The sequence below is a fragment of the Narcine bancroftii genome, chromosome 1, assembly GCF_036971445.1.
Source record: "Narcine bancroftii isolate sNarBan1 chromosome 1, sNarBan1.hap1, whole genome shotgun sequence".
Lineage (NCBI taxonomy): Eukaryota > Metazoa > Chordata > Chondrichthyes > Torpediniformes > Narcinidae > Narcine > Narcine bancroftii.
Window position 1 is genome coordinate 11,444,087 of NC_091469.1, and position 25,287 is coordinate 11,469,373.

Genomic DNA, 25,287 nt, shown 5'->3' on the forward strand with positions numbered 1-25,287 from the left:
CATAATTGATTCACCTGTCGGTAAAGGTCCAAGAAAATCAACAGCTACGTCGATCCATGGTCCTGTCGGAAGTTGCGTACTCTGGATCGGTTCTGGCGGATTACTCCTACTTGTGATTTGACATCCGTGACAAGTTTTAACAAATTTCTCTGCGTCTTTATCACAACTTGGCCACCATACCTTGGTTCTGAGGTTTTGCTAGGTGTCCTTCATGCGCTAAGGATACGATCTTCGGTCTCAATCTTTGCGGTATCACCAATCTGCAACCTCTTAATACACACTGTCCGATGCAACAAAGTTCGTCTCTAATGGGAATGTAAGCCTTGTGAGTACACTTCTCCCATTGTCCACTCTGTATGCATTCTCTTACTTCCATGAGTTCTGGATCACGTTCGGATTCTCTCTCGACTTCCTTCGTAGTCACAGCTTTCGGTGTCGCCTGAATAGCTACGAAGCGTACAAAGCTCTCTGTTTCTGTTCCCAATTCTGACTTGGATTGTGGACCTCCATCCTTCACCAATCTGGACAGCGCATCTGCAATGTTTGTTTTCCCTGCAATGTGGATTACTTTATATTTGTAGGGTTGTAGTCTGAGTACCCATCTCTCTATTCTGGCACATGGTTTGGATCTAGGTGCATAGATCACCTCTAATGGCTTATGATCTGTGATGAGTTCAAATTCAATGCCGTATAAATATGCATGGAACCTCTCACAGGCACATACAAGTCCGAGTGCTTCTTTCTCTGTCTGAGAGTATCTTCTCTCCACATCTGATAACGATCTGCTGGCATAGGCAATGATTCTTGGTCCTCCATCATGCATCTGGACCAACACATCTCCTAAACCAACTGGGCTGGCATCCGCTATGACTTTGGTTGATGCCGCCGGATCGTAATATCCAAGAGTTTTTGCATCTGTCAGGCTTTGCTTCAGCGCCGTGAACGCTTTCTTCTGCTCAGATCCAAAATGAAATGGTACACCTTTCCTGGTTAGTTTCCTTAGTGGTTCTGCCACTGTAGCGAAATTAGGAATGAACTTTGCACAAAAATTGACTAATCCCAGGAAACTCCTCACCTCTGTTGCGTTCTGAGGTGCACGTGCCTCTGCAATAGCTTTCACCTTGGCCTCTGCAGGGTTTAGTCCTTCCCGTGTAAGTCTGTGTCCCATGAAGTCCATTTCTGACACACCGAACTGGCACTTGTTTCCATTCACGGTATGGCCTGCCTCCTGTAGTCTAGATAGTACACGCCTCAACCGTTTGTCATGCTCTTCCTTCGTTGGTGCATGGACTATGATGTCGTCAGAAATGTTGGCAACTCCAGGAATGCCTTGAATCACTCGATGGATTTCATACTGGTAGATCTCCGAAGCTGCATTAATTCCAAATCATAGTCTCTTGTGACGATACAATCCACAGTGAGTCACAAATGTTGTTACATCTCAGGAACCTGGATCCAGCTCTAATTGATGATAGCCCCATTTCAAATCAATTTTTGAGAATATCTTACTGGTAGTTAGTCCTTGAAGTATTTCCTCCACTGTTGGTATAGGTTGTCGTTCTCTAATTATAGCTTCATTGGCCATTCTCATGTCAACACATAGTCTTATGTCACCCTTTGGTTTGGGCACAATCAATACGGGACTGACCCATTGTGTCGAATGTTCCACCGGTTCAATAATGTCTTGTTCCATCAATTCTTTAATTTTGGCTTCGACTTTCCCACAAAGTCCAAACGGAGTTCGGCGCATTGGTTGTGCCTTGGGTTTGACCGTTTCATCTACCGCTAGCTTCAATTGTCGACCTTTCAGCTTTCCTACTCCTTGGAAGACTGCGGGGAATTCTTGCTTCATATCCTCGTATGACTGAATTGAATTGACACAAGCTCCAATATGAAGTATTGCCAGGTCTTGCGCTGTGCTTCTACTCAGCAATGGTTCTCCCCTCTCTTCTATGACCATAAACTCTGCTTCGGTGTACTTATCTCCAGCTTCAACAGTTGCAGTAAAACATCCAATGGTCTGCAATGGCTTGGTTGCTGTGTATGGATACAGTTTCTTGGAACACTTCTTTGAGGTACAGATGATATTTTTGCTTTTCAACTTCTCCCATAAATGTCGATCAATCACATTACTGTCACTGCCTGAGTCTACAATGACCTGCACTGTCACTCCACCAATGATCACTGGGACCTTCTCATGATGTACTTCATTCAACGTAAATTGTTAACAACTCTGTTCCTCCTGGGTATCATCATCGTCACCGTCTATCTGGCGAATGGTATCTTTCTTTCCAGGGTACTTTCCTTTCCCCCAAGGCTTTGCCTTTGGAAGTTGTACTCTTCCTCTTCTGGTCTGCATTGGACTTGCTTTTGCACTTCTTTGCAAAGTGGTCCTTACCTCCACACTTTCTGCAAACTTTGCCTTTGGCCGGGCAATATGGGTCTTTTCCAAAGTGACCTCGGTTTCCACATCGATAACAGTCCACGTCCTGTGTTGGCGTATATCTTGGCTGGTTATGGCGATGTGAGAGCCTCTTAATTTGCTGGCTTGAGTTGTCTTTCAGGGTCATGGTATGAAATTGCCCTTCAACAGCCTCTAATGCAGCAGCAATGGTTAAAGCATCGGTAAGTTCCAACTCACTCCCTCTTTCCAGTAGACGTCTTCTGAGTTTATCTGATCTGCAGTGCTGTACGACTTGATCCAATAATTGGTTGTCCAAATCAGCTGGCATGTAATTGCATCCATCAGCTAGCTGGCGTAGTCTCGTCATGTACTGAGCAATTGTCTGGCCATCTTCTTGTCTCGTTCTCCGAAACAAATGGCGTTGAAATGTAGCATTCGGTGTCACTACATAGTGTGCATTTAATGCATCTACCGCTTTCCGGTACTCATCCTTTCTTCCAGTATTCAAAAGTGTCTTAAATGTTCCCCGAACTGAGGGTTCTGCAGTGAAAAGAAGTAACGCCCTTCTCTGCGCTTTTTGTTCAACTGTACCGTTATCTAGAAATAGGCCACGACTGTCGGCGTAGGATTCAAATTCTTCCAGCCATGCCTTCCACTTCACACTTACAGTGCTTGTATCACCCGTTGGGTCAAAATGAGCAATTCCACTATGTGTTAGAAAGTCACCGTCTGCCCCAGCCATGAGGAAATATTCCAGCCCCAAAAGTACTGAGACAAAGAGAAAATTCTTATCACCTTGAAGTTGTCTGTAATCCTCTGTAATCTTGTTTAGTCTTTAATTTTCTTCAAGCTTCTTTCATCCTCGTCTCCAATGTCACATTTGTGGCCCGAAATGTGAAGTTAATAAAACATTAAACACAAGTTTTATCAGGTAAACTTCTCAGTGTCTTTTTATTTTCCCGTTTCCTTTGTTCTCCTGCTTGTGTTCTTATCTCTCTCTCATACCACGCGACTTCCGGTACATCTCATACATATTCATTATCATGACAATAGTTAAGTTGGAATATTTGGAAAACTACAAACGGCGCAATAATATTAGACTATGGGGCCTGAAAGAGAGGGAGGAAGGGAAGGACTCTGTTGAGTTCTTTGAACAGTGGATCCCTGAAGTATTGGGAAGGGATCAATTTAGAGACCTCAAGTCACAGAAAGGGCCCATAGGACATTCAGCCCCATCCTGCCTCAAATCAGTGACCAAAGCCGGATCTGATTCTGGACCGGGAAACAGTGCTGAGGGCAGCGATGGCTCTATCAAGGGAGACGGGGACCAGTGGGAATTCCGGTGTGGGGTGGGGGGGTGAGAGACTGATGTTCTTCCCTGATCTGAGTCCAGCGCTGCTCAAGCAATGAAAATAATTTGACCAGGCCAAGAAAATATTGCGAGATTTTTTAAAAATAGATTATGCGATGTTGTACCTAGCCATCCTAAGAACCATGCTAACAGGAGGGGAGAGAAAACACTTTAAGGAGCCACGGGAGGCAATAAATAAATTTGACTATGAAGAATATCAAAGAAACAGTAATTTCAGTTGCATATAGGATATGTGAAATACTTCGGAATCAAGATTGATAGTAACCTGGAAAATGTACATAAACTTGACTACCACCCCCCCCCCCCCCCCCCCCCCGCCCAATACTGAAGAAGATTGAAGGTGTGTGTCATGACAAACCCATAAAACCCTGATATATGTCTTATACCTTTGTTGTGAATGTCTTAAATGCTGTATGTAATTGTGGTTAGTTAAGTGTTAAATGTTGAGGGTGGGGATGGAGAGGGACGAAAAGAGCTTGAGCTCTGCTGAAAACTTTGTATAATTACTGATAATTGTAAACTGTAGTGAATGTTGATACTGTTAACACTGACTCCAGTTTGGAAAATTATAAATTAAATATTTAAAAAAATATTGAGGGTGACTTAATAAGATGGAGGGACCTGCCTATCACCTTAACGGGAAGGGTTAATTGCATAAAGATGATGATGTCAGGACTTCAATACCTCTTCCAGTCTCTACTAATTGCATTTAGCAAAATCCTTCTTTAAGTCATTGAATTATAGTATAAAGATACTCATTTGGATTGGGAAAGTACCCAGGAGAGCCTTAAAAAAACTGATACGGGACTACAGCTTTTGGGGGGGGGGGGGAGGGGGAAGCTAAGGTTATCTGATTTTAAGAAATACTACCTAGCAGCTCAGTCGAGGTTCCCTGCATCCTTCTTTGAGGAGGGGTAACCACCTGCTTAGGTGCAAATGGGATTGCATGCAATAAGGGAGAAAACGGTGAAAGATTTCATATAAAATAAGATGCGAAATTAATAGGGGGAAAAAAAACTGATAACCCCCATACTGAAACATCTGATTAAAATCTGGCATGAGATCAATGAGTGTATTGGACAGAAAGTGGAGTTATCGCCTAAGGCGCCACTGATTCATAATAAATTGAAGTCAGTGAACATGGATAATAAAATCTTGGACATTTGGCATTGGCAGGGAATCCAATAATATAGTGGACTGCTATGAAGGGAGGTAGCTTATGTCCTTTGAACAGCTAAAAGGTAAATAGGATGTGTCTTATGGGACCTTTCATTGTTTCTTCCAGTTAAGATCGATTCTAAGGGATAGATGGACCCTGCAATGACCCCACCTACACCTAGTGAAGTTGAAGGGATGCTTCAAGTGGGAAACACACCCAAATTTATTTCAAGAATGTACTCAGTACTCCAAGGTGAAAGCCCCAAGCAAAGGCTACACAGATCAAGAACCTGAGCATCACAATTGATGAGAGATACTGGTCAGATTGGTGTAGAGTCAGTGTGACAAGAGTGATTAATTCTAGATACAGACTGGTGCAATTCAACTTTCTGCATCAGCACCACCTTACACCACAAAAGAATCACAAGGAGAGGGTGGCTCCACGGCCTCCATGGTCACACATCAAAAGCGTAGACACCACACCCAGCCTTTCTTTCTCCTCTTTTTTTTAAGGAGGTGGGAGAGGGAGGGTGAGAAACACCACATGTACGTAAATTGCTCAGGGATATCTGTGTATTTTGTAGCAGTCTGTGATGTTATCTCCTTGTTTATTGGTGGGGAGGTATCAGTGATCAGCGGAGGTGTTAGAGTCAGTATTTTTTTTTTAGTGAGAATTAAACATTATTTTAATGCTTAAAAAGCCTTCTCTTTTTGTTTAAACACTGTTGCAAGTGATTTGCTGTTACTCCTCGGCTTGTTTTTTTAAAGTGACCAGTTATCTGAAACAAACATTTATCTGACATAGCCCCAGTCCCGACCATTTTGAAATATCAGAGTTGTCCTGCAACTGACTAATAGTTATTGCCAATTAGCATTTGGGCCTTTTATGAGCTCCGACTGAGAAGAATGACTGGAGTAGCACAAAAGACAGTACCTCGTCATCCCCAAAGGAAATGAACACACTTGTTTGAAACATCAGAGTTGTCCTGCAACTGACTAATAGTTATTGCCAATTAGCATTTGGGCCTTTTATGAGCTCCGACTGAGAAGGATGACTGGAGTAGCACAAAAGACAGTACCTCGTCATCCCCAAAGGAAATGAACACACTTGTTTCAGGACAAACATTATGCCTCAGATACCTATTAATTAAATTAACATTAAACAGGTTGTTGCAAATAAAGCAATTTATGCTAATTTAAACAATCACATAATGAAGACATGAGACCTTTAATATGACGTACCACAATTCTTCCTGAACATTATGATGGAAGCAGCCTTTTTTATATATAGGTGATCTGCTACTGCATTTATGGGGGATATCAACTGATTTCCCACTGTGATCATAACCGGTACTGAGTGGGCCAGATGAATTAATATCCAAAGAGGATAAACAAAATTAGCTATAGACTAGTTTCTGAAAAGCCCAAATAGGATATTGCACAATGGGCCAAACAGCTGCCTTTTCTCGATGAAAAGACTGTCCAATCCCAAGCTAAGTGATTTGCATGATTTACTATTAATGATCTTCATGACGTGTTTAAAAATTGCATCTGCAAGAATTAACTTCTTCAGTCTGTAACATTCAAGTGTTAGCAACTCAGTGGCTCAATGCATTTGCTACACTGCATGCTCACCTACTTCACACAAATTGTTGATTTTAGTAAGAAATAAAAGGCTTTGAAATTTGTTAGCTTCAATATTATTCTCTCAAAAAAAAGATCACAAGCAAATTATGAAAATCACCTTACGCAGAGAAAATAAAATATTGGAGAGTCCACGCACCTTTTGTGCTATAAAACCTGAATAGAAAAGTGTTTTTTTTTTGTTAATACTATAACTATTCATGACTATAACTTGTAATAGTTTACAGCAAAAACCATTTCAGGAATCAATTCTCAGCAAAGGTGGACATCAATGGTGAAAATGACAATGAACCAGAACATCCTTCGATCAATTGTGGAAAAGGGCATAGGTTAAAGACATTACATCTGGCACAACTCCCATGGTTAACCAGGAAGCAATGATTCTAGCCCTTCTATCTGCCCCTGAGACCCAAACTACCTATAGCAGACAACTCAAAGCATTGGATAAGAATCACAAAACCCAGTTCTGCAAATTCTCCAAACTCACTGGAAAATCAAGTGAACCAACTTCAGTATTTCTTCCCAGGCCAACAACATTCCCAGTAATGAGGTTCTGATTACACCTAGCCAACAACTTTGGGCAGGCCACATCATTCACATTCAATGTAAGACATTACCAAACGCACAGAGGAGGTTAGAAACAAAAATCAAAGGCATGCTCAAATCCTCCTTGAATGAGCTTCTCCAGCATATTGGTGTGTTGCACAACATACCCACCGACAGCTGTGAATCTCTGGGCCATGGCAAGTTAATGAGGAGTCAGGATGGTATCAAGAAGCTTAAGACCATGCATGAAGCAAAGGCCTTGAACAAGCAGCTCCAGAACATACCATCTTCTATCTACCCACCTGCACTTCCACTTACCCCAATGGTAGTTGGCCTCATTATCCTCATCAGAATTTATAAAACTGGAGTTGAATGAAGTAATCCTCAATCCCAAGGGACTGCTCAAGGAGAACATTACAATATCCAGAAGTTACAAGCCTTTTAAGTTTATTCATAAACAATGCAGAAAGTAATTTATGGTTGATTAGTCATATTTGAAATTTGTGTGGGAATTTGCTTCTATTTTCATTACATTATAACTAGTACTTTTACAATATTGTGCAAAGCTGTTACTCCCATCAGTTTTGAATCCAGCACTGTTTGTAAGGAGTTTATATGTTCTCCCAGTGACCACAAACAGGGTAGTAGTTAATTAGTCACATGAGTCTATTTGAGCTGCATTGGCTTCTGGGTTGTAAGAGCCGTTACCATGCTGTATTTCTATTTATTTTTAATTTAAATATTTCTAAAATATAAATAAAATTAAGACTGACCTTGTTTTTCGTATCCCAATTTTGTGTTTACCGTGGAAGTCAAAGACAGTTTAGAGGCAGTTGAAGGTTTGTTTTGTAATTCTTCATCAACATTCTTCTTCTTAGGACATGTACCTGAGCTTTTAGCAGATTCTTCTAGTTGGACCTGTTCATTTTGTTTGCAAGATTTTCTGTCCTCTAATTCTATACAAGGGGTCAAGTGATCATTTAATAATTCTTTTTGTTTTCCATCTGTGACAGCAACTTGGTTTCTACCTGCTTTCTGTTGTTTCTCTTGCTCTTTTGCATTCTTGGTGACCAAGACAGATTTATTTTTTTGTTCAACTGGTCTCTGGCTCGATATCTTCCTTGGTATGGTCATCCATGATACAAAATTGAAGCTCTCTTCTTCCATTAATTCAAACTCAAAGTCATTACACTTTGGTGCAAAAATATGAGGCTTAACTTGTGGTGGCTGTGTCAATCCAGAAACAGTTGGTCTGTAAAAGAAGTAAACCACGAAAATATGAAGACACCGTGGTTGAAGTAAAGACTCAATCCTGGAAAGACTCAGCAGGTCAGTGTCCTTTAAAGGTAAAAATATATAAACGACATTTCAGGCTTGAGCTCTTTATCAAGGTATGGAAAAATGTTGGCAAATGTCTGAATAAAAGAGTGGGGGGGGGGGGAGGCATGGCACAAAGGCAGGAGTAATAGATGGAGAAGAGAAAGAGGAGACAGCAGCAAGCAAGGGGAGGAAGGATGGTTGGGTGAAGAGAAGGGGGAAGGAGAGATGTAAGGGGGAAGGGAAGGGGAGAGTGCCCAGTCGGAAAATCAGGTGTTTTAAATCCAATTTACTGGTGTTCTTGGTGGGATAGTTCATAAGACCATGGACAGACGTGTGTATGGGATTGTCCAAAATGGTTGGCTACTGGGAGGTCTCTGTCACTGGTGCGGGCGGAGCGAAGATGATCAGCGAAGTGATCTCCTAGTCTGCGCCCAGACCCTCTAATGTAGAGAAGGCCACAAAGTGAGCAACGGATGCAGTAAATTAATCCTGCAGATACACAAATGAAGAGTTGCTTCACTTGAAAGGCCTGTTCGGGGCCTTGGACTGTGGTGAGGGAGGAGGTGTGGGCTAAAGTGTGGCACCTCCTGTGGCCACAGGGAAAGGTTCCGGGGAAGGCACAAGGGAGTGATGAGGGAGTGGTCCCTAGAGAAGGCAGAGAGGGGAGGAGCGGGGAAGATGTGTCTGGTAGTGGGATCCTGTTGAGCGCTGGAAATTCAGGTGGATAACGTGTTGGATGGTTCCCAAGATGAGGTCTTCCAATCCAGATCTTCTGAAATGTCTGCCTTCTTCCACAAACATGGCTTCCCTTCCACCAACATCAACTCTGACATCACCCGCATCTCTATTTTCCACTCAACTTCCATGGCCCCTTCTGCCTCCAGACACAACAAACATAGAATCCCCCCTTGTCCTCACCTAACACTCCACCAACACATAATCCTCCGGAATTTCTGGCACTTAGAATAGGATCCCACTACAAGACACATCTTCCCCTCTCCTCCCCTCTCTGCTTTCCATAAGGACTGCTCTCTCCGTGACGCCCTCATGCATTCATCCCTCCCCACCAATCACGCCCCCCCCCCCCTGCCACCTTTCCCCTGTGGCTGCAGGAGGTACCCACACCTCCTCCCTCAACACTGTCTGGGGTTCCAAACAGGCCTTAGAAGGGAAGCAACACTTCATTTGTGTGTCCACAGGATTGTTCACTGTATCCGGTGCTCCTTTTGTGCCATTCCCTACATCGGAGACTGGGCGCCGACTGAGAGATCGCTTCGCTGAGCACCTTTGCTCCGTCCGCACCTGTGGCAGAAACTTCCCAGTAGCCAACCATTTCAGTTCTGTGTCACACTCCCATACTCACATGTCTGTCCGTGGCCTTATGTACTAATCTACCAAGGTCACCCATAAATTGGAGGCACATCTGAATTTCCATCTGGGCACTCTCCAATCAGATGGCATTAACATTAACTTTTTCATTTTCGGCTATCCTGCTCTCCTCTCGCCCCCTTCCCTTCCTTCTTGCTATCCTTCCCCGTCCCTCTCTTTTCACCCAGCCATCCCACCTTCACTTGCTTACTGCTGTCCCCTCCCTCCCATCTCCACCTATTATCTCCTGCCTTTGCGACCACGCCCTCTCCCCCCCCCCCACTCTTTTACTCAGACGCCTGCTGACATTTTTCCGTACCTTGATAAAGGGCTCAAGCCCAAAACATCAGTTATGTATTTTTACCTTTGGTATACATAGGACACTGTTTCACCTGCTGGATTTCTCCAGCTTTGAGTTTTGGTGTGTAAAAGAAATGATTAACTACATTAGTTCCTTTTAAAACATTAATTTAACTGCTCAATTCAAGATCTGCTCAGATACAAATTTAAACTTAGCCAAAGGCAATCTGAATTAAACCTGAGCATGTGTATTTTGTTTTTAAACATGCTAACTCAGTGGTTTCCACCTTTTTCTTTCCACTCACATACTCCTTTAAGTAATTCCTGTGCCATAGGTGCTCTGTGAATAAGGAATACTTAAGGTGGAATGTGAGTGGAAAGAAAAAGTTTTAAAACCACTGTTTTAATCGTACCTAATTGACTTGTTATGTGGACGGTTTCATTACTCCAAAGGAAATGGGCCAATTACAATTTTTCTCAAGCAAAATATTTCAGTAACAATTGGGTCTAGAGCAGTGATTCTTAACCTTCCCTTCCCACTCACATAACTCCTTAAGCAATCCCTTCCTTAAGCACCTATGGCATAGGGATTTCTTAAAGTGGTATTTGAGTTGAAAGAAAAAGTTTGAAAATCATTGTGCTAGCTTGAGCTAGAGACATTTCCATCATACTTTTTGAATACTAACACAAAATCAAACTCAGTATCAACACCTGAAAAGTCAAACCCTGGTTTCATCCATGTGCTATAGGCAGATAGCACTGCCTGAATGTGGCATCATTGCAAACTTGAAGCCAATAAAATATTCCATGATTTTGCCATTGTTAGCAGTCCAGTTTATGGAGGATACCACCCACAACACCTAGACAATTTTTTTTAAAAACACCTCAAGAGAGCAAATTTGAATCATGAACCCATTCTCCAGCCAAATATCATACCCTGCCACCAAAACAGAAACAGCCTTATTAACAAAACTCAAATCCAAATGATGCTTGGGTGCAAACCTCATATGTTCCTCCGCCTGACCAAACAATGAATTGAAATTTAATGGCCACAAAACAAGTTAGTCGGTTCCCTGCAAGTAGCAAGTCCTGTAAGTCCCAAACCAGATCAAACCACTATTCCATTCCCTGGCCACTCACAAAAAGAATGTAAGTAACCCAGATAAAGTCAATGAATCATGTAACATGGAAAGACACCTTTTGGCCCATTTGTTCCAACCATAATCACTCATTTACACTAATCCCAATAAAAAAATTTTTTAATTTAGATATATAGCACAGTAACAGGTGAATTTAGCCCATGAGTCCGTGTGCCCAATTTTACCCCCAATATACTCCAATTATCCTACACCCCAGTACATTTTAGAACGGTGGGAAAAAACCCATGAAGACATGGGGAGAACGTATGTTTTCAGTCAATGAAGGATTCAAACCATAGTCTAGTCCCGATTGTTGGTACTGTAAAGGCGTTGCAATTACTGCCAATTATGCCAACCATGCCACCCTTTTATTTTCCTCACATTCCCATTAATTTGACCTAGATTCTACTCATCACGTGTGTTACAGGCCCAGAGGACCCCAAAACCCAGCAGCAATAGAAATTCACCAAGACAAATGGTTACTTAAACTGGAGAAACAAGTTATCTCTCTCTCTCTCTCTCTCTGCTTGCAAAACCACATGAACTTCTTAGACAGAATGTGGCACTGGACCCAAACTACTGAGTCCGTTCATCTGTGGCTTTCAAAACAATAATCCATTTACACCTGCTTTTGAAATTCTTTAGCAAAGCAGTCTCCTTGTTTTATTCCCTACATGACTCTTTCAGCAAAGCTCTTGCATTTTAAATGAGATCTGTTTTGTGAAGTGTTTGTGTTTGTTTGTGACCTTCGCTACTCCCACAATCTATATCCTTCAAAAATATATCTATATATAATATAAAATACGATATAGTCCATCACATCTAACCACTAGCAGCAATTTACTGGCAATTAATCTACCAATTCACTCAACTTTGATATCAGAACATCCAGAATAAAAAACCTTTCACTCAGGGAACAAATTTCAAACTCTACACAACCAGCAGAGATCAGAATTGAATTTGAATTACATGAGCTGTGGGGCAGCAGCTTTACCAGCAGCTCCATCATGTTACAAAGTTTAAAGCCAGACCAACATTCCAACCTTATTCCAGCTCCAAACGTACATGCTCTGAATTGACACAAACTGTTGGGCACACATTGTCTTGGCTGGCTATAGCTCAAATGACTATATTCCTCCTTCTCTGAGCATCCATTGCCCTTTTAGATATTTCATTCCAAGACTCATAACCTTGGTATGAAGATATGTCCCTTCAATTCATTTCTAAATACCTATCAGGTACCCGGCAATTTTTCACAACTTTCAATACAGACACTTGCCACAGCATCCAGGAAGTGACTGAAAACAAGGTAAAACGCAGTTGAAATGCAGTCTGAGTCTCATAACTACTACAATGAAATCTTAGCGACTGAATACAAAAAACAGGCACTGACAAGATTTATTCCACTGCTTCATTATTTCCTTCCTGCCTGCACAATGAACCTATGAAGAACTAGTGAGCAATGAGGTATGCCCTAATGCAGTGGTTCCCATCCTTTTACTTTCCACTCACATACCACTTTAAGTATTCCCTATGCCATAAGTGTTCTGTGATTAGTAAGGGATTGCTTAACGTGGTATGTGAGTAGGAAGGCTAGACCCAATTATTACTGAAATATTCTGCTTCAGAAAAATTGTCATTGGCCCATTTCCTTTGGAGTTATGAAACTGTGCACATAACGAATTAATTTGGAATGATTAAAATAGTGGTTTTCAAACTTTGTCTTTCCACCCACATACCACCCTAAGCAATCCCTTATTAATCACAGAACACTTATGGCATAGGGAATACTTAAAGTGGTATATGTGGAAAGTAAAAGGTTGGGAACCACTGCCCTAATAGAACATCCCTGATGCATCTACATTATTTTCTGTCTTCCTATTCCTGTCGGAAAACGTCAGGCAAAGCCAAAGATTGTGAAGAATGCAGAGGGTATCCCAAAAGATAAAGATACCACAATCTTTGCATAACACTCATGCTTCTGGTAGCCCTATACCTCTTTTTTAAAAAAGGTGGTCTGATGCACTTGTCTGAACATAGACAATAGTCAGGAGCCAAGGAAGAAGGGGAACAAGATAGCAGCATTGCAGGCCCAAGAGGAACAGGAAATGGAGACATCATATCCATGGCAAGGAGTCGAAGAAAGTATGACTGGGACAGATGGATCCTTTGATATTTTGGCAACTTTTCCAAGATTGCAGGAAGTATAGATGGAGTTAATAGAGGACAACTTCATTTGTATGGTGGCCTGAACTGCTTGCGCAGCTTTGAAAACATTCCTAATAATTGAACAAGTGAAAAACGATCTTTCATATCTCTGCTGTTCATTGGAGCAATTGAGAGTGCATTGATATCCTCAATCTAAACTAAAGAACTTTTGTCTTCTTGAGTGAAGATCATAAGATGAATCAGATACGTGAATTTGCAGTCTTTTCTACATCAGAGAGATGGCGCAGACTGGGAGATAATTTTGTTGAGCAACCTCGGCTCTGTCTGCTGCAAAGGTATGGATCTCCTAGTGGCCACCCATTTCAATTCCCCATCCCATTCTCTTAATGGCATGTCTGCCAATGGTCTCGTGCACTGCAAGACTAAGACCACCCATAAATTGGAGGAACAACACCTCATTTTCTGTCTGGGTGCCCTCCAACCAGATGGCATTAACATCAATAAAATGGAGGTGGGGAGGGATGGGGGGGGGAGGAGCACAGGCATGAGGTAATAGGTCGATAAGGAAGGGAGGGCAAACTGCAAACGGGGGAGGGGTGGCTCTGTGAATAGAGAGGAAAGGGGGTAAAGAGCTGGAGGAAAGGAGATAGGGAGTTAAGAAAGAGGAAGAATGGAGAGTGGTCTAACAGAAACCAGAGAAGTCAATGTTAATGATATCCAGTTGGAGTGTGCCCAGAGGAATATTAGATGTTTCTCCTCGGTCTAGAAGAAACCAGAGAAGTCTATGTTAATGCAATGGGGCACAGAATTGAAATTGTTTAACACTGGGAGATCCGTGTCATTGATGCGGACAGTTTTTTTTTAACAGTACGCCTTTGAAAAACTGTTCTACTTAATTTTCCACCTCATAGTAAAAGCACATGTATATGACCCAATTTCAAGTGCTGGAGTTCCAAAATGAAACATTCATTTTCTCTGCAGCCATCATATTCAGGATACGCCAACTTTTGATATCAAACTCTTTATTACTTTGTCTTGTCAACCTAAAAATGCTTTACTCTAATTTGATTCATGGTTCCTTGCAATGTCATGTATTCTTTTTGTCTTTCCTATGACAAAGATAGATTAAATATTTGGAAACATCATTGTCATTTCCTTATTTTCTATTACAAATAATCTTTTCTCAAACTATGAAACTTTTTTTACATACTTATAGAAACATTGTTCACTGTCCATAGGTTGCTTGCTAATTAACACTCACATTCCACTTTTATCCAAATCTCAGATTAACTATATTTTAGGAACAGCATGAACCTCTTAAGACGATACAATCCTTAACTTCTCTAGTTAACCACTGATATACCACTTGCCTTGGGAAGTTTGCATTCATCAAAGGAATGTCATCCATTTAATATCAGAATTTTATGGCAAGGTAAGGCCCTTCAGTCCACTTTTTCCTCTGGTAACCAAATGTCAACTCAAGCTCATCCTTTTGCCTAGATCTAGTCACACATCATGGAACAAACCCTTCAGCCCAACTCATCCATGCTGACCAAGTTGGCATTTTGTGATTGTCCCATTTGCCTGCATTTGGTCCATATCCTTCTAAACCAGTGGTTTTCAAACTTTTTCTTTCCACTCACATACCACTTTAAGTAATCCCTATACCATAGGTGCTCTGTGATTAGTAAGGGATTACTTAAAGTGGTATGTGAGTGGAAAGAAAATGTTTGAAAATCACTGTTTTAATCGTACATAATTGAATGTTATGTGCACGGTTTCATAACTCCAAAGAAAATGAACCAATGACAATTTTTCTCAAGAAAAATATTTCATTAACAATTGGGTCTAGAGTAGTGATTCTCAACCTTTTTTCCCCACTTACATACTGCTTTAAGTAATCACTTTCTGAGCACAGAGCACCTACAGTATAGGGATTATTTAAAGTGGTGTGTGAATGGAAAAAAAAATTGAAAACCTCTGTTTTAAGCACTGTCTGTCCATAAAACTGTCCAAATATCTTTGAATGTCAAATTAACTTCTAGATTTCTCAGGCAGATTTTTCCAAATATGGGCTACCTTCTAAGTGAAAAAATGTCACTCCTCTGGTCCCTCCTAAATCTCTCCCCTCTCACCTTAAACGTATATACCCTCTAGTTTTAGAATCATCTGTAAAAAAGACAGAGCTTGTGGCGAACCACGCAACTCCATTATCAAACCAGTGTCTGAAGTTGCAGGCCCCTGCAGGATCAAGAGTTCCCAGTGGCCGGGGGCACAAACAACTCTAGAAGGTGCGTAACTTCAGAGGTTGGGTGATTGTGATAGCGCACCAACTATAATTATTTAAACTTCTGCAAAGATTCCATTAAACAGTTCTGTTGGTTCAGCTCATAGACAACTTCTCTTGTACTCACTATACCATTCGCTATAAGCTTTCACTTTATCCATACCCCTCATGATTTTATAAATTTGTAAAGATTACCCCGCACCCCATATCTTTTCTTTGGCTTGGCTTCGCGGACAAAGATTTATGGAGGGGGTAAATGTCCACGTCAGCTGCAGGCTCGTTTGTGGCTGACAAGTCCGATGCGGGACAGGCAGACACGGTTGCAACGGTTGCAGGGGAAAATTGGTGGGTTGGGGTTGGGTGTTGGGTTATTCCTCCTTTGCCTTTTGTCAGTGAGGTGGGCTCTGCGGTCTTCTTCAAAGGAGGTTGCTGCCCGCCAAACTGTGAGGCGCCAAGATGCACGGTTTGAGGCGATATCAGCCCACTGGCAGTGGTCAATGTGGCAGGCACCAAGAGATTTCTTTAGGCAGTCCTTGTACCTTTTCTTTGGTGCACCTCTGTCACGGTGGCCAGTGGAGAGCTCGCCATATAACACGATCTTGGGAAGGCGATGGTCCTCCATTCTGGAGACGTGACTCACCCAGCGCAGCTGGATCTTCAGCAGCGTGGACTCTATGCTGTCGACCTCTGCCATCTCGAGTACTTCGACGTTAGGGATGAAAGCGCTCCAATGAATGTTGAGGATGGAGCGGAGACAACGCTGGTGGAAGCGTTCTAGGAGTATATTCCCATATACTATGGGAATAAAGACTCACTTTATCCAACCTCTCCATATAGCTCTATTCATCCAGTCCCAGCAAACATCTTGATGAATTGCCTTTGAACCCCTTCCAATTTATTAATGTCATTCCTATAGCTGGGCCACCAAAACTGCAAACAGTATTCTAGGCGTGGTCTCATCAATGCCTTGAACAGCTGAATCATGAAGACCCATTTCTTGAGTTGACACTTTCAGGAATCTATTCACCTGCACCCCTTGGTCTCCTTTTTACAACATTCTCCCAGGCCATATTATTCATTGTATAAGTTCTACCCTGATTTAACTTACCAAAGTGCAACATTTCACACTCACACATTAGAGTGAAATTGCATTTGTCACTCCTTGGTTTATTTTCCCAACTGATCTAGATACTAATGTAAACTTAGATATTGTTCCTCACAATCCACTTGCACCACCAATTTTGGTGTCATCACAATTATACCTGCCTCCACCCTCTGTGAAAAAGTTGCCCTTGGGTCCCTTTTAAATCTCTCTCCTCTCACTTAAATCTATGCACTCCAAGTTTTGGACTCCCTGCCTCAGGTAAAAACATTGTTTCCATATCTATACCAATCTTTTCTGCATCCAACCAGTTTAATGACATCCTTCATGTATCACACACAAGCTGCGTTACTAGAATTGCTGACAACAATCTAAATGTGGCCCCAAAGTCTTGTATAATTGCAGCATGACAACCCAATTTCTGTACTTTTGCCCTGACTGCTGAAGGTAAGCATGGCAAATGCCTTCTTTGCAACCTGTCTTATGTCTCCACCTTCAGAGAACTATGTACCTATGATCCCAGGTCGACAACATTCTCAAGGGCCCTGCCATTTACTGTGCAAATCCTGCCCTGATTTATCTTATTAAAATGGAACATCTGTCATTGACCAAGTTAATTTCCATCTGCCATTCCTTGGCCCATAACCCCAGTTGATCCACATCCTGTTGTAATCTGAGACTGCCTTCTTCACTCTGCACAAAACCACTATCATCTGCAAATTTAATAGCCATATTAATATTATAATGACAATAAACTAATCCCTGCACCACATGACTGGTCATAGGTTTCCAATCTGAAAGACAACCCTCCAATAGCACCCTCTGACTCCTTCCACCAAGTCTATTTTGAATCCTATTCATCAGATCACCTTCAATCACACATAAACTAATCCTAAGTAGCCTATCACTTGGGACATTGTCAAAGGCCTCACTGAGGTTCATTTAAACAACATCAGTCCTTTTCAAATACACTAACGCAGGGGTGTCAAACACAAATTCACGGAGGGCCAAAATTAAAAACTTGGACTAAGTCGAGGGCCGAACTAAATATTTATTGAAAATTTTCAACAACATCTGCATGTTTTCTCTTCTTTCAATATATGTAATGTTAAACTTTTTCTTATTAAAATAAATGTTTAATAATAGTTTTGGATAAACTCTTTCCAGAAGCATTAACAAATGAGAAATAAAATATTCAATAAATAATATTTCTCTATAGAGGATTTGTCAAATGTTGCTAGTGTGCTGTCGAATAGTAAAATCTGAGGGCTATTGAGAATGTGGGAGAATAACATGATTCCTGAAACAATCAAATGGGTGACTGATTGTGGGCTTGAACTCTAGTAGGGTTATTTGCCATGCCCTTTTTCCATTGGTACAGATATCCTTCGATTTACACACTTTTCAAGTTTTATGCCTAATGAGCTTGTATCCAGGTGCAGGACCATTTTTAACCAGGAATATATTTATCACTGTGACATGAAACTATTGGAAGATCGTTTTATCCTGAGATTAAAGTTCATAATACTTACTCAGGCCTGTGTGCGGGAGGGCGGAGTTTGCGGGCGATCGGGTTGGACAACGACAGTGCGGGGGCATCAGCTCTCGCTGCAGGGCGGCATCTCGGGGGATCAGCGGCCCCGTCACCGTGAGTCGCGGATCGGCCTGCGGCAGGGAGAGGGAGTGGGCAACGGTCCTGGCGAGGTCAGGCCCGAGGCCTCCGGTTCCGGGCGCTGGGAAGTGGCCTTGGCTTCCCCTGACACCGGCCAGGCCGCGCTGCAGTGGGGGGGCGGGCGGGGGGACACGACAGTGCGGGGGCATCGGCTCTCGCTGCAGGGCGGCATCTCGGGGGATCAGCGGCCCCGTCACCGTGAGTCACGGGTCGGCCTGCGGAAGGGAGGGGGAGTGGGCAACAGTCCTGGCGAGGTCAAGCCCGAGGCCTCCGGTTCCGGGCGCTGGGAAGCGGCCTTGGCTTCCCCTGACACCGGCCAGGCCGCGCTGCAGTGGGGGGGCGGGCGGGGGGACACGACAGTGCGGGGGCATCGGCTCTCGCTGCAGGGCGGCATCTCGGGGGATCAGTGGCCCCGTCACCGTGAGTCACGGGTCGGCCTGCGGCAGGGAGGGGCAGTGGGCAACAGTCCTGGCGAGGTCAAGCCCGAGGCCTCCGGTTCCGGGCGCTGGGAAGCGGCCTTGGCTTCCCCTGACACCGGCCAGGCCCCAAAACCAGAGTCCACGGTGAGACCCTGCAACGTAAACAGAGGAGGTGGGGGTGATTAGCGAGCTGACGCCAATGCATTCTGGGATTTGTTGTGTTACTGTGCATGCGCTATACTGGCGCGGCGGCCAGCGGGCCACCTCTAATACATTTTTCAAATGATCTTGCGGGCCAAATATAATTATATCGCGGGCCAAATTTGGCCCGCGGGCCAGAGTTTGACATGTGTGCACTAACGAGTTCATGAGAAATAATTTCCCCTCACATAAAGCTCTAACCAATTCTTGTCTTTCCAAATGCTGGCACATCCTGTCCTTCAGAATACACACCAGTAACTGATGTCAGGCTCACCAGCCTATAATTCCTTGTGTTGGCTTTCTAAAGAAAGGCATAATAGCCATCCTCTGGTCAGGGTGAAAAAAATGGCGACGATGCTGGAGCTGCAGTATTGGCAGCGTTGCCGCTGGTTTGAGCCTCGGAAAGCAGACAGTGAAGACAGCACTGGTCCAAAGGGCTCAACAGCCAGCTCCTAAGGCCAGCGGCTTCGTACTACCATGGGTCTGAGCCCCAGATGGCAATCCCTGTGCTCAGCAGCGACCAAGAGGGATTGCAGACTCTAGGAGCAGTGGACCAGCACAGAGAACCAGAAATTAGGAGAATGAGCCTTGTTAAGAAGGGAAGCAGAGATGACCCTACAGGATGGTGCCCATTGCACTGGAGCAGTGAGTGGCGCAGCGAGTGGCTCAGCACCTGAGGAACACACACAGGCTGCCAGCGACTTGCAACTGTGGTACCCCCATAGGCTAAAGGCTGCTGGACACTGGCTCAGGGGAACCAGGTATCAGAGCTGGGATTCAAAAGAAAGCTGAGGGCAAGAAGGGCTCCATGAAAGGCCTCTGCCGCTGAAGGCTTCCTGATCTCGTCAAAGGTTTGGATCTAAAGCTTGAGTTGCCGACAGATCAAACAGGAGTCTGTGCGGTTGTTAGTGACTCAGAAAGGAAAATCTTTTGCTTCTATTTCTCTTCTACTTTAAGGACCAGCAGGCAAAACTAATGGCAACTCTTTGTCTGCCTTACGGCAGTCAGGAGGCAATTTCATGTAATATTGTATGTTCTTTCTGGAACCTCACCACTGGCTAAAGCTGATGCAAATATCTCAGGCAGGTTTCCATCAATTTTTTCTCTTATTTCCCACAACGTTCCAGGATACATTACACTTGAACAGACCTTGAGTATTTATTCACTTTAATGTGCATTAACATCACTAACACCACTTCTGAAATGTGGATATGTTCCAACACAGCACTACCCATTAACATCAATTCCTTAGCTTCCATGACCCTTTCCACTCTAAATACAGCAGAAATATTCAAGACTACACTCATCTTTTGCAGCCTTACACATACACAACAATGATGATCCTATTCTCTGCCTCGTTATCCTTTTTCCTCTTAACCTACCTGTACAATCTCCTTAACTTGATCTGCCAGAGGTATCTCATATCTTCATTTGGCCCTCCTGATTTGCCTTGTGTACTTACATTATTCATATTCAAGGGATTCACTTGATCCTTTTTCCTGATCAAAGCCTCAATATCCCTCAACAAATACACTCCAACAGGTACATACTGCATGTCATCTATCCCTGAATTCTCCCCATGTCATGCTTAAAAGCTTCCTACTTACCAGATGTCCCATTACCTGAAAACACATCACCCAATCAACCTTTGCAAGTTCCTGGAAAATGCCTTCAAAATTAGTCTTGCCCAATTTAGGACTTCAACATGTGGATCAATCCTATATTTTTCTATATAATTTTAAAACTAATGAATTATGGTCACTGATCCTTGACTTCCTCCTCAGAAGACCACAGTCATTACAAATTGAAAACAACATCTCCTCCTCACTGACGATGATCACAGGCACACCTCAAGGATATGTGCTTAGCCCACTTCTCTACTCACTATATACCCATGACTGTGTAACTAGGCACAGTTCCATGCTATCTGCAAATTTGCCAATGACACCATGGTGGTTGACAAGAATTACAAACGGTAACGAGGAAGCGTTCAGAAGAGAGGACGGTACGTTGCCATAGCGATTAGCACAATGTCTTTGCAGCAGCAGCGATTGGGACCAGACCTAGGTTTGAATCCCGCACTGTCTGTAAGGGGTTTGTACGTTCTCCCCGTGTCTGCATGGGTTTTCTCTGGGGGCTCCGTTTTCCTCCCATCCTTTGAAATGTACAGTGGTGTAGGTTAATAGGGTGTAAATTGGGAACCACAGACTTGTCGGGCAGAATTGGCCTGTTATAATGCTATATGTCTACATTTTTTTAAAAATTAAAATTTAGAGGTAGATCAGCTAGTTGAGTAGTGTTACACAAACAACCTTACAACCGTTAGCAAAACCAAGAAGATGATTGTGGACTTCAGGAAGAGGTCAGCAGAACTGGAAGGGCTCAGCAATGGAGAAGATCAAGAACTTCACATTTCTGGGTGCCAACATCTCCAAGGATCTGTCTGGAGCTTCCATCTCGATGCAATCATGAAGAAGGCTAGCCAGCAGCAATACTTTGTGAGGAGTTCAAGGAGATTTAGTATGTTACCAAAGCCTCTTGAAAACTTCTACAGGTGTACTGTGGAGAGCATTCTGGCTGGTTGCATCAATGTCTGGTATGGAGATGCCAACACTTGGACAGTAAAAAACTTCAGAGGGTTGTTAACTCAGCCTGCGACATTACGAGCACATGTCTTCTCTCCACTGAAGACATCTACTAGAGGTGGTATCTTAAGAAAGCAACCTTTATTCTTAAGGACCCCCACCACCCTGGCCATGCCCTCTTCACTCTGCTACCATCAGGAAAAAGATATAGTAGCCTGAAGACAAGCACTCAGCAGCAGAAGGATACTTTCTTTCCCTTTGCTATCAGGTTCCTGAATGAACAATGAACCATAGACACTGCCTTACCTCAACTTTTTCTTGGACTTGCTCTTTTTTTATTTTGTAAGGTAGTTTATAATAATGGATGCACTGTGATGCTGCCACAAAACAACAAATTTTGTGACATGTTCATTACAGTAAATTTTAATTCTCCTCCACTGACACTTCAGTAACCTGACTTGTATCATTTCCTTAATAGGAGGTCCAGGGTTGCACCCTCTCTTGCAAGGCCTTGAACATGGTAGTTAAGGAAACCTACATAGACACATATAATAAATTCTGCACCATCCAAGCCCTTTGGAGTTTCGGTATCCTACCCTATGCGAAGAAAGTTGAAATCACCAGCTCTTACCACTCACATGCACTGGAAGTTTTATCACTGGGGGCCTGTGCCATTTGCCTAACTGATCTCAGTGGTCTCAATATCTCTAGATTAGGATAGAGAAAATAATAAAATCACACATGCTATCCTGGCCAATTTCCAGCATGCTCTTCTCCATCAATGAAGAGCATACCTGGAGATACATATAATGATCTATCTAGCACACTGAGCCACCCACAGACGATCATTTGAAAAGTAATTTAGCTTAAAGCTGAAGAATATTGGTATGCATGGAAATATCCCCTTGCAAGGAGTCCATACCTTCAAGAAAAAATAAAGAATTTTTTCTTGTTTATTTTTCATTGTTTTATGGTTTTATTGTATTGTATATGTTGAATATTTATTGGTTTTGGAGGGGGGTGGGAAGGGGGGGAAGGAGGGCAGGAGGGAAAAAAGGGAGAAAATGCCACTGTGTATATTTAATGAGAAACATTTGTATATATTTTGGTTGATATGGTTCACAGTGTGAAAAATAAAAAAATATTTAAAAGAGTAAAAGTTAAGAATCATAGAATCAGCACAGAACAGACTCTTCAGTCCACCCAGTCCACACTAACCATCAATCAACCACTTACAATATTCCGAGGAGTACTCTTCCCACATTTGTAAATAGGACAAAAATAACTGCTGATTATGAGACTTTAAATAGAAATGTTCTGACATACATACTTCTCTCCAAAACAGGTTGACAAAGACTTGGGCTTTACAACTCCGAAAGCGTTTGACACATAATTCTTCCGTTCAGCTCTTACATTTGGACTTTTCACGGCTATGGGTGTTACACTTGTATTAAAACAAAGCCTACAAAACATAATTTTGTTGCAATGTAATAAACCTGCATAAGGAAGCAGTACTGTGAAAAAAATAAATGAATAATATTGACAGATAATTTCAAAGAGAGCAATATGAAATATTCAACATAATGAATGAACATGACTGGAATATCATGGATGAATACAAAAGAAAAATTAGGACATGCGAAGGAACGTTATCAATAGCAATGGTACATGGAATAAATATTTCATTATATTGTTATTGAGTATTTACCTGGGGGTAATCAGATTGAAGTTGATAACAATATTAAAGAGAATAAATACTAAATAATTAAAAGTATCAAACTACACCAGATGGGTTCAACTACACATTTTAAAAACATCCAATAAAGAGATAATAAACATACTGCTAGATTTACTTATAATTAAAAAATAGCATTGCAAGGACTGGAGGATAGTTAATTTAACACAGCAGACCAGTCAGTTTAATAGTGGTAGAAAATGTGGAAAACAGAAACCAAATTGCCACAATGAACAATCAATATGTATTTCAAAATGCTGAGTTCTTTGAGAGACAGAGAGTAGATAGGGATAATAAAGAAAATAAAGAAAGCGCACAAAAATGCTGGAGAAACTCAGAAGGTCACAAAGCATCCATAGAAAGGAAAAGGCAATTGACTTTTTGTTCCTGAGCCCTTCTTCAGGAGTTCTGCCACTTATTTTCTATGGATGCTGTGTGACCTGCTAAGTGTCTGCGGCACTTCTGTGTACTCCACTAAACCCAAGCATTTGCATATTTTCTTGTTTACCTAGTCAGAAGATTGGCTCTTGGAAGATTGGAACTTTTTTTTGCTAATGTTAAGCTCTTTTTACACTAAATTACTGGATTCATACCTCACTTTTGGTTGACAATTTTCTGAAGGTTTTGAGGGATTTGGAGTCGAGTTGATAACTGATGTTTCTGCATCGTAAGTAATTCCAAATTTGTCAACAGGAGACATGTCTGCCTCCACTACTAGTGCCTCTACATCAACGAGCAGTGATCCTTCCAATTCATCGAAACCTCTTCCATCTCCAATAGCCTCGTAAGTACAAGCACTATTACCAACACCATTATCCACTTTGGCTTTGTCAGCTGCAATAGTTACTGCTTCTGAACAATGTGCAGTCTGCTTTTTTGAACTGAAGGAGCCTTTATAAAGAAAAATAATAATCCTTTAAAAATTATAGGAACAGCAGTTTCAAAATTCTCATTTTGATTTTCACCAAGAGTTTAGGTCATTGCTTTAGATATGGCGGACACAAACACTAATGGAAGATGTAAAAAGGCAAGGAACAAAGAAAGTAAATGCCACACGCATCACCTCCCTCACCATCATACAGGGGCTCATATAGTCCTTTCAAGTGAAGCAATATCCACAGGTGTAATCTACTGCATCCAGTGATCCCATTGTGGCCTTCTCTACCTTGGAGAGACTGGACGCAGACTAAGAGATCGCTTCTCTGAATACCTTTGCTCTGTCGCATCAGTGGCCAACCATTTCAATTCTGCGCCCACTCCCTTGCTAATATGTCTGCCCATGCCCTCATGAACTATCATAGCAAGACCATCTGTAAATTGAAGGAGCAACACTTAATTTTTCTGGCTGGACATTCTCCAACCGAATGGCATTAACAATGACTTCTTTGGTTTCTGCTACCCTCTCCATTCTCCCTCCCTTCCCATTCCCTCTGTCTTCTTTCATCCAGCTCTCCAACCCCTTCCCTCTCCATTCCGAGCCTTCCACCCCCACCTCTCCCTCCCTATCATCTCCTTCCTGTGAGACTGTGCTCCTCCCCGGCTCTCCCCCCACCCCCACCATTTTGTTTGGGCACCTGCCTATATTTTGTCATTCCTTGATGAAGGGCTCAAGCCCAAAACATTGGTTCTGTATCTTTATCTTTGCTATATAAAGTCCACTGTTTGACCTGCTGAGTTTCTCCAGCATTGTAATTTTTCTTCAAACACAGTGTCTGTAGACTTTCGTGTTTTACTATATGTGGTTGCCTGTCATCACCAAAAGTTGCTAAGTATCACAAGATCAGCATTCACCTTCATCAACAATGATGCAGTTACACATTTAAGAAGACAATGATGAACAACAAATAGTATAGACTAAATAAAAAT

General features: G+C 42.4%; 1 protein-coding gene across 5 annotated transcripts in view; it reads right to left on the reverse strand.

Annotated features, from left to right (window-relative positions):
- The window catches only part of LOC138755105 (centromere protein C-like), a 118,337-nt gene that overhangs the window by 60,541 nt on the left and 32,509 nt on the right, over positions 1-25,287 (reverse strand). For all 5 annotated transcript variants that reach the window (XM_069920419.1, XM_069920410.1, XM_069920429.1 and 2 more), the window contains exons 6-8: positions 24,015-24,312; positions 23,017-23,148; positions 7,898-8,376 (exon numbers count right to left, since the gene is read on the reverse strand). In XM_069920419.1, the coding sequence (XP_069776520.1) occupies positions 7,898-8,376; positions 23,017-23,148; positions 24,015-24,312 (909 nt within the window). The remainder of the gene's footprint in view (positions 1-7,897; positions 8,377-23,016; positions 23,149-24,014; positions 24,313-25,287) is intronic.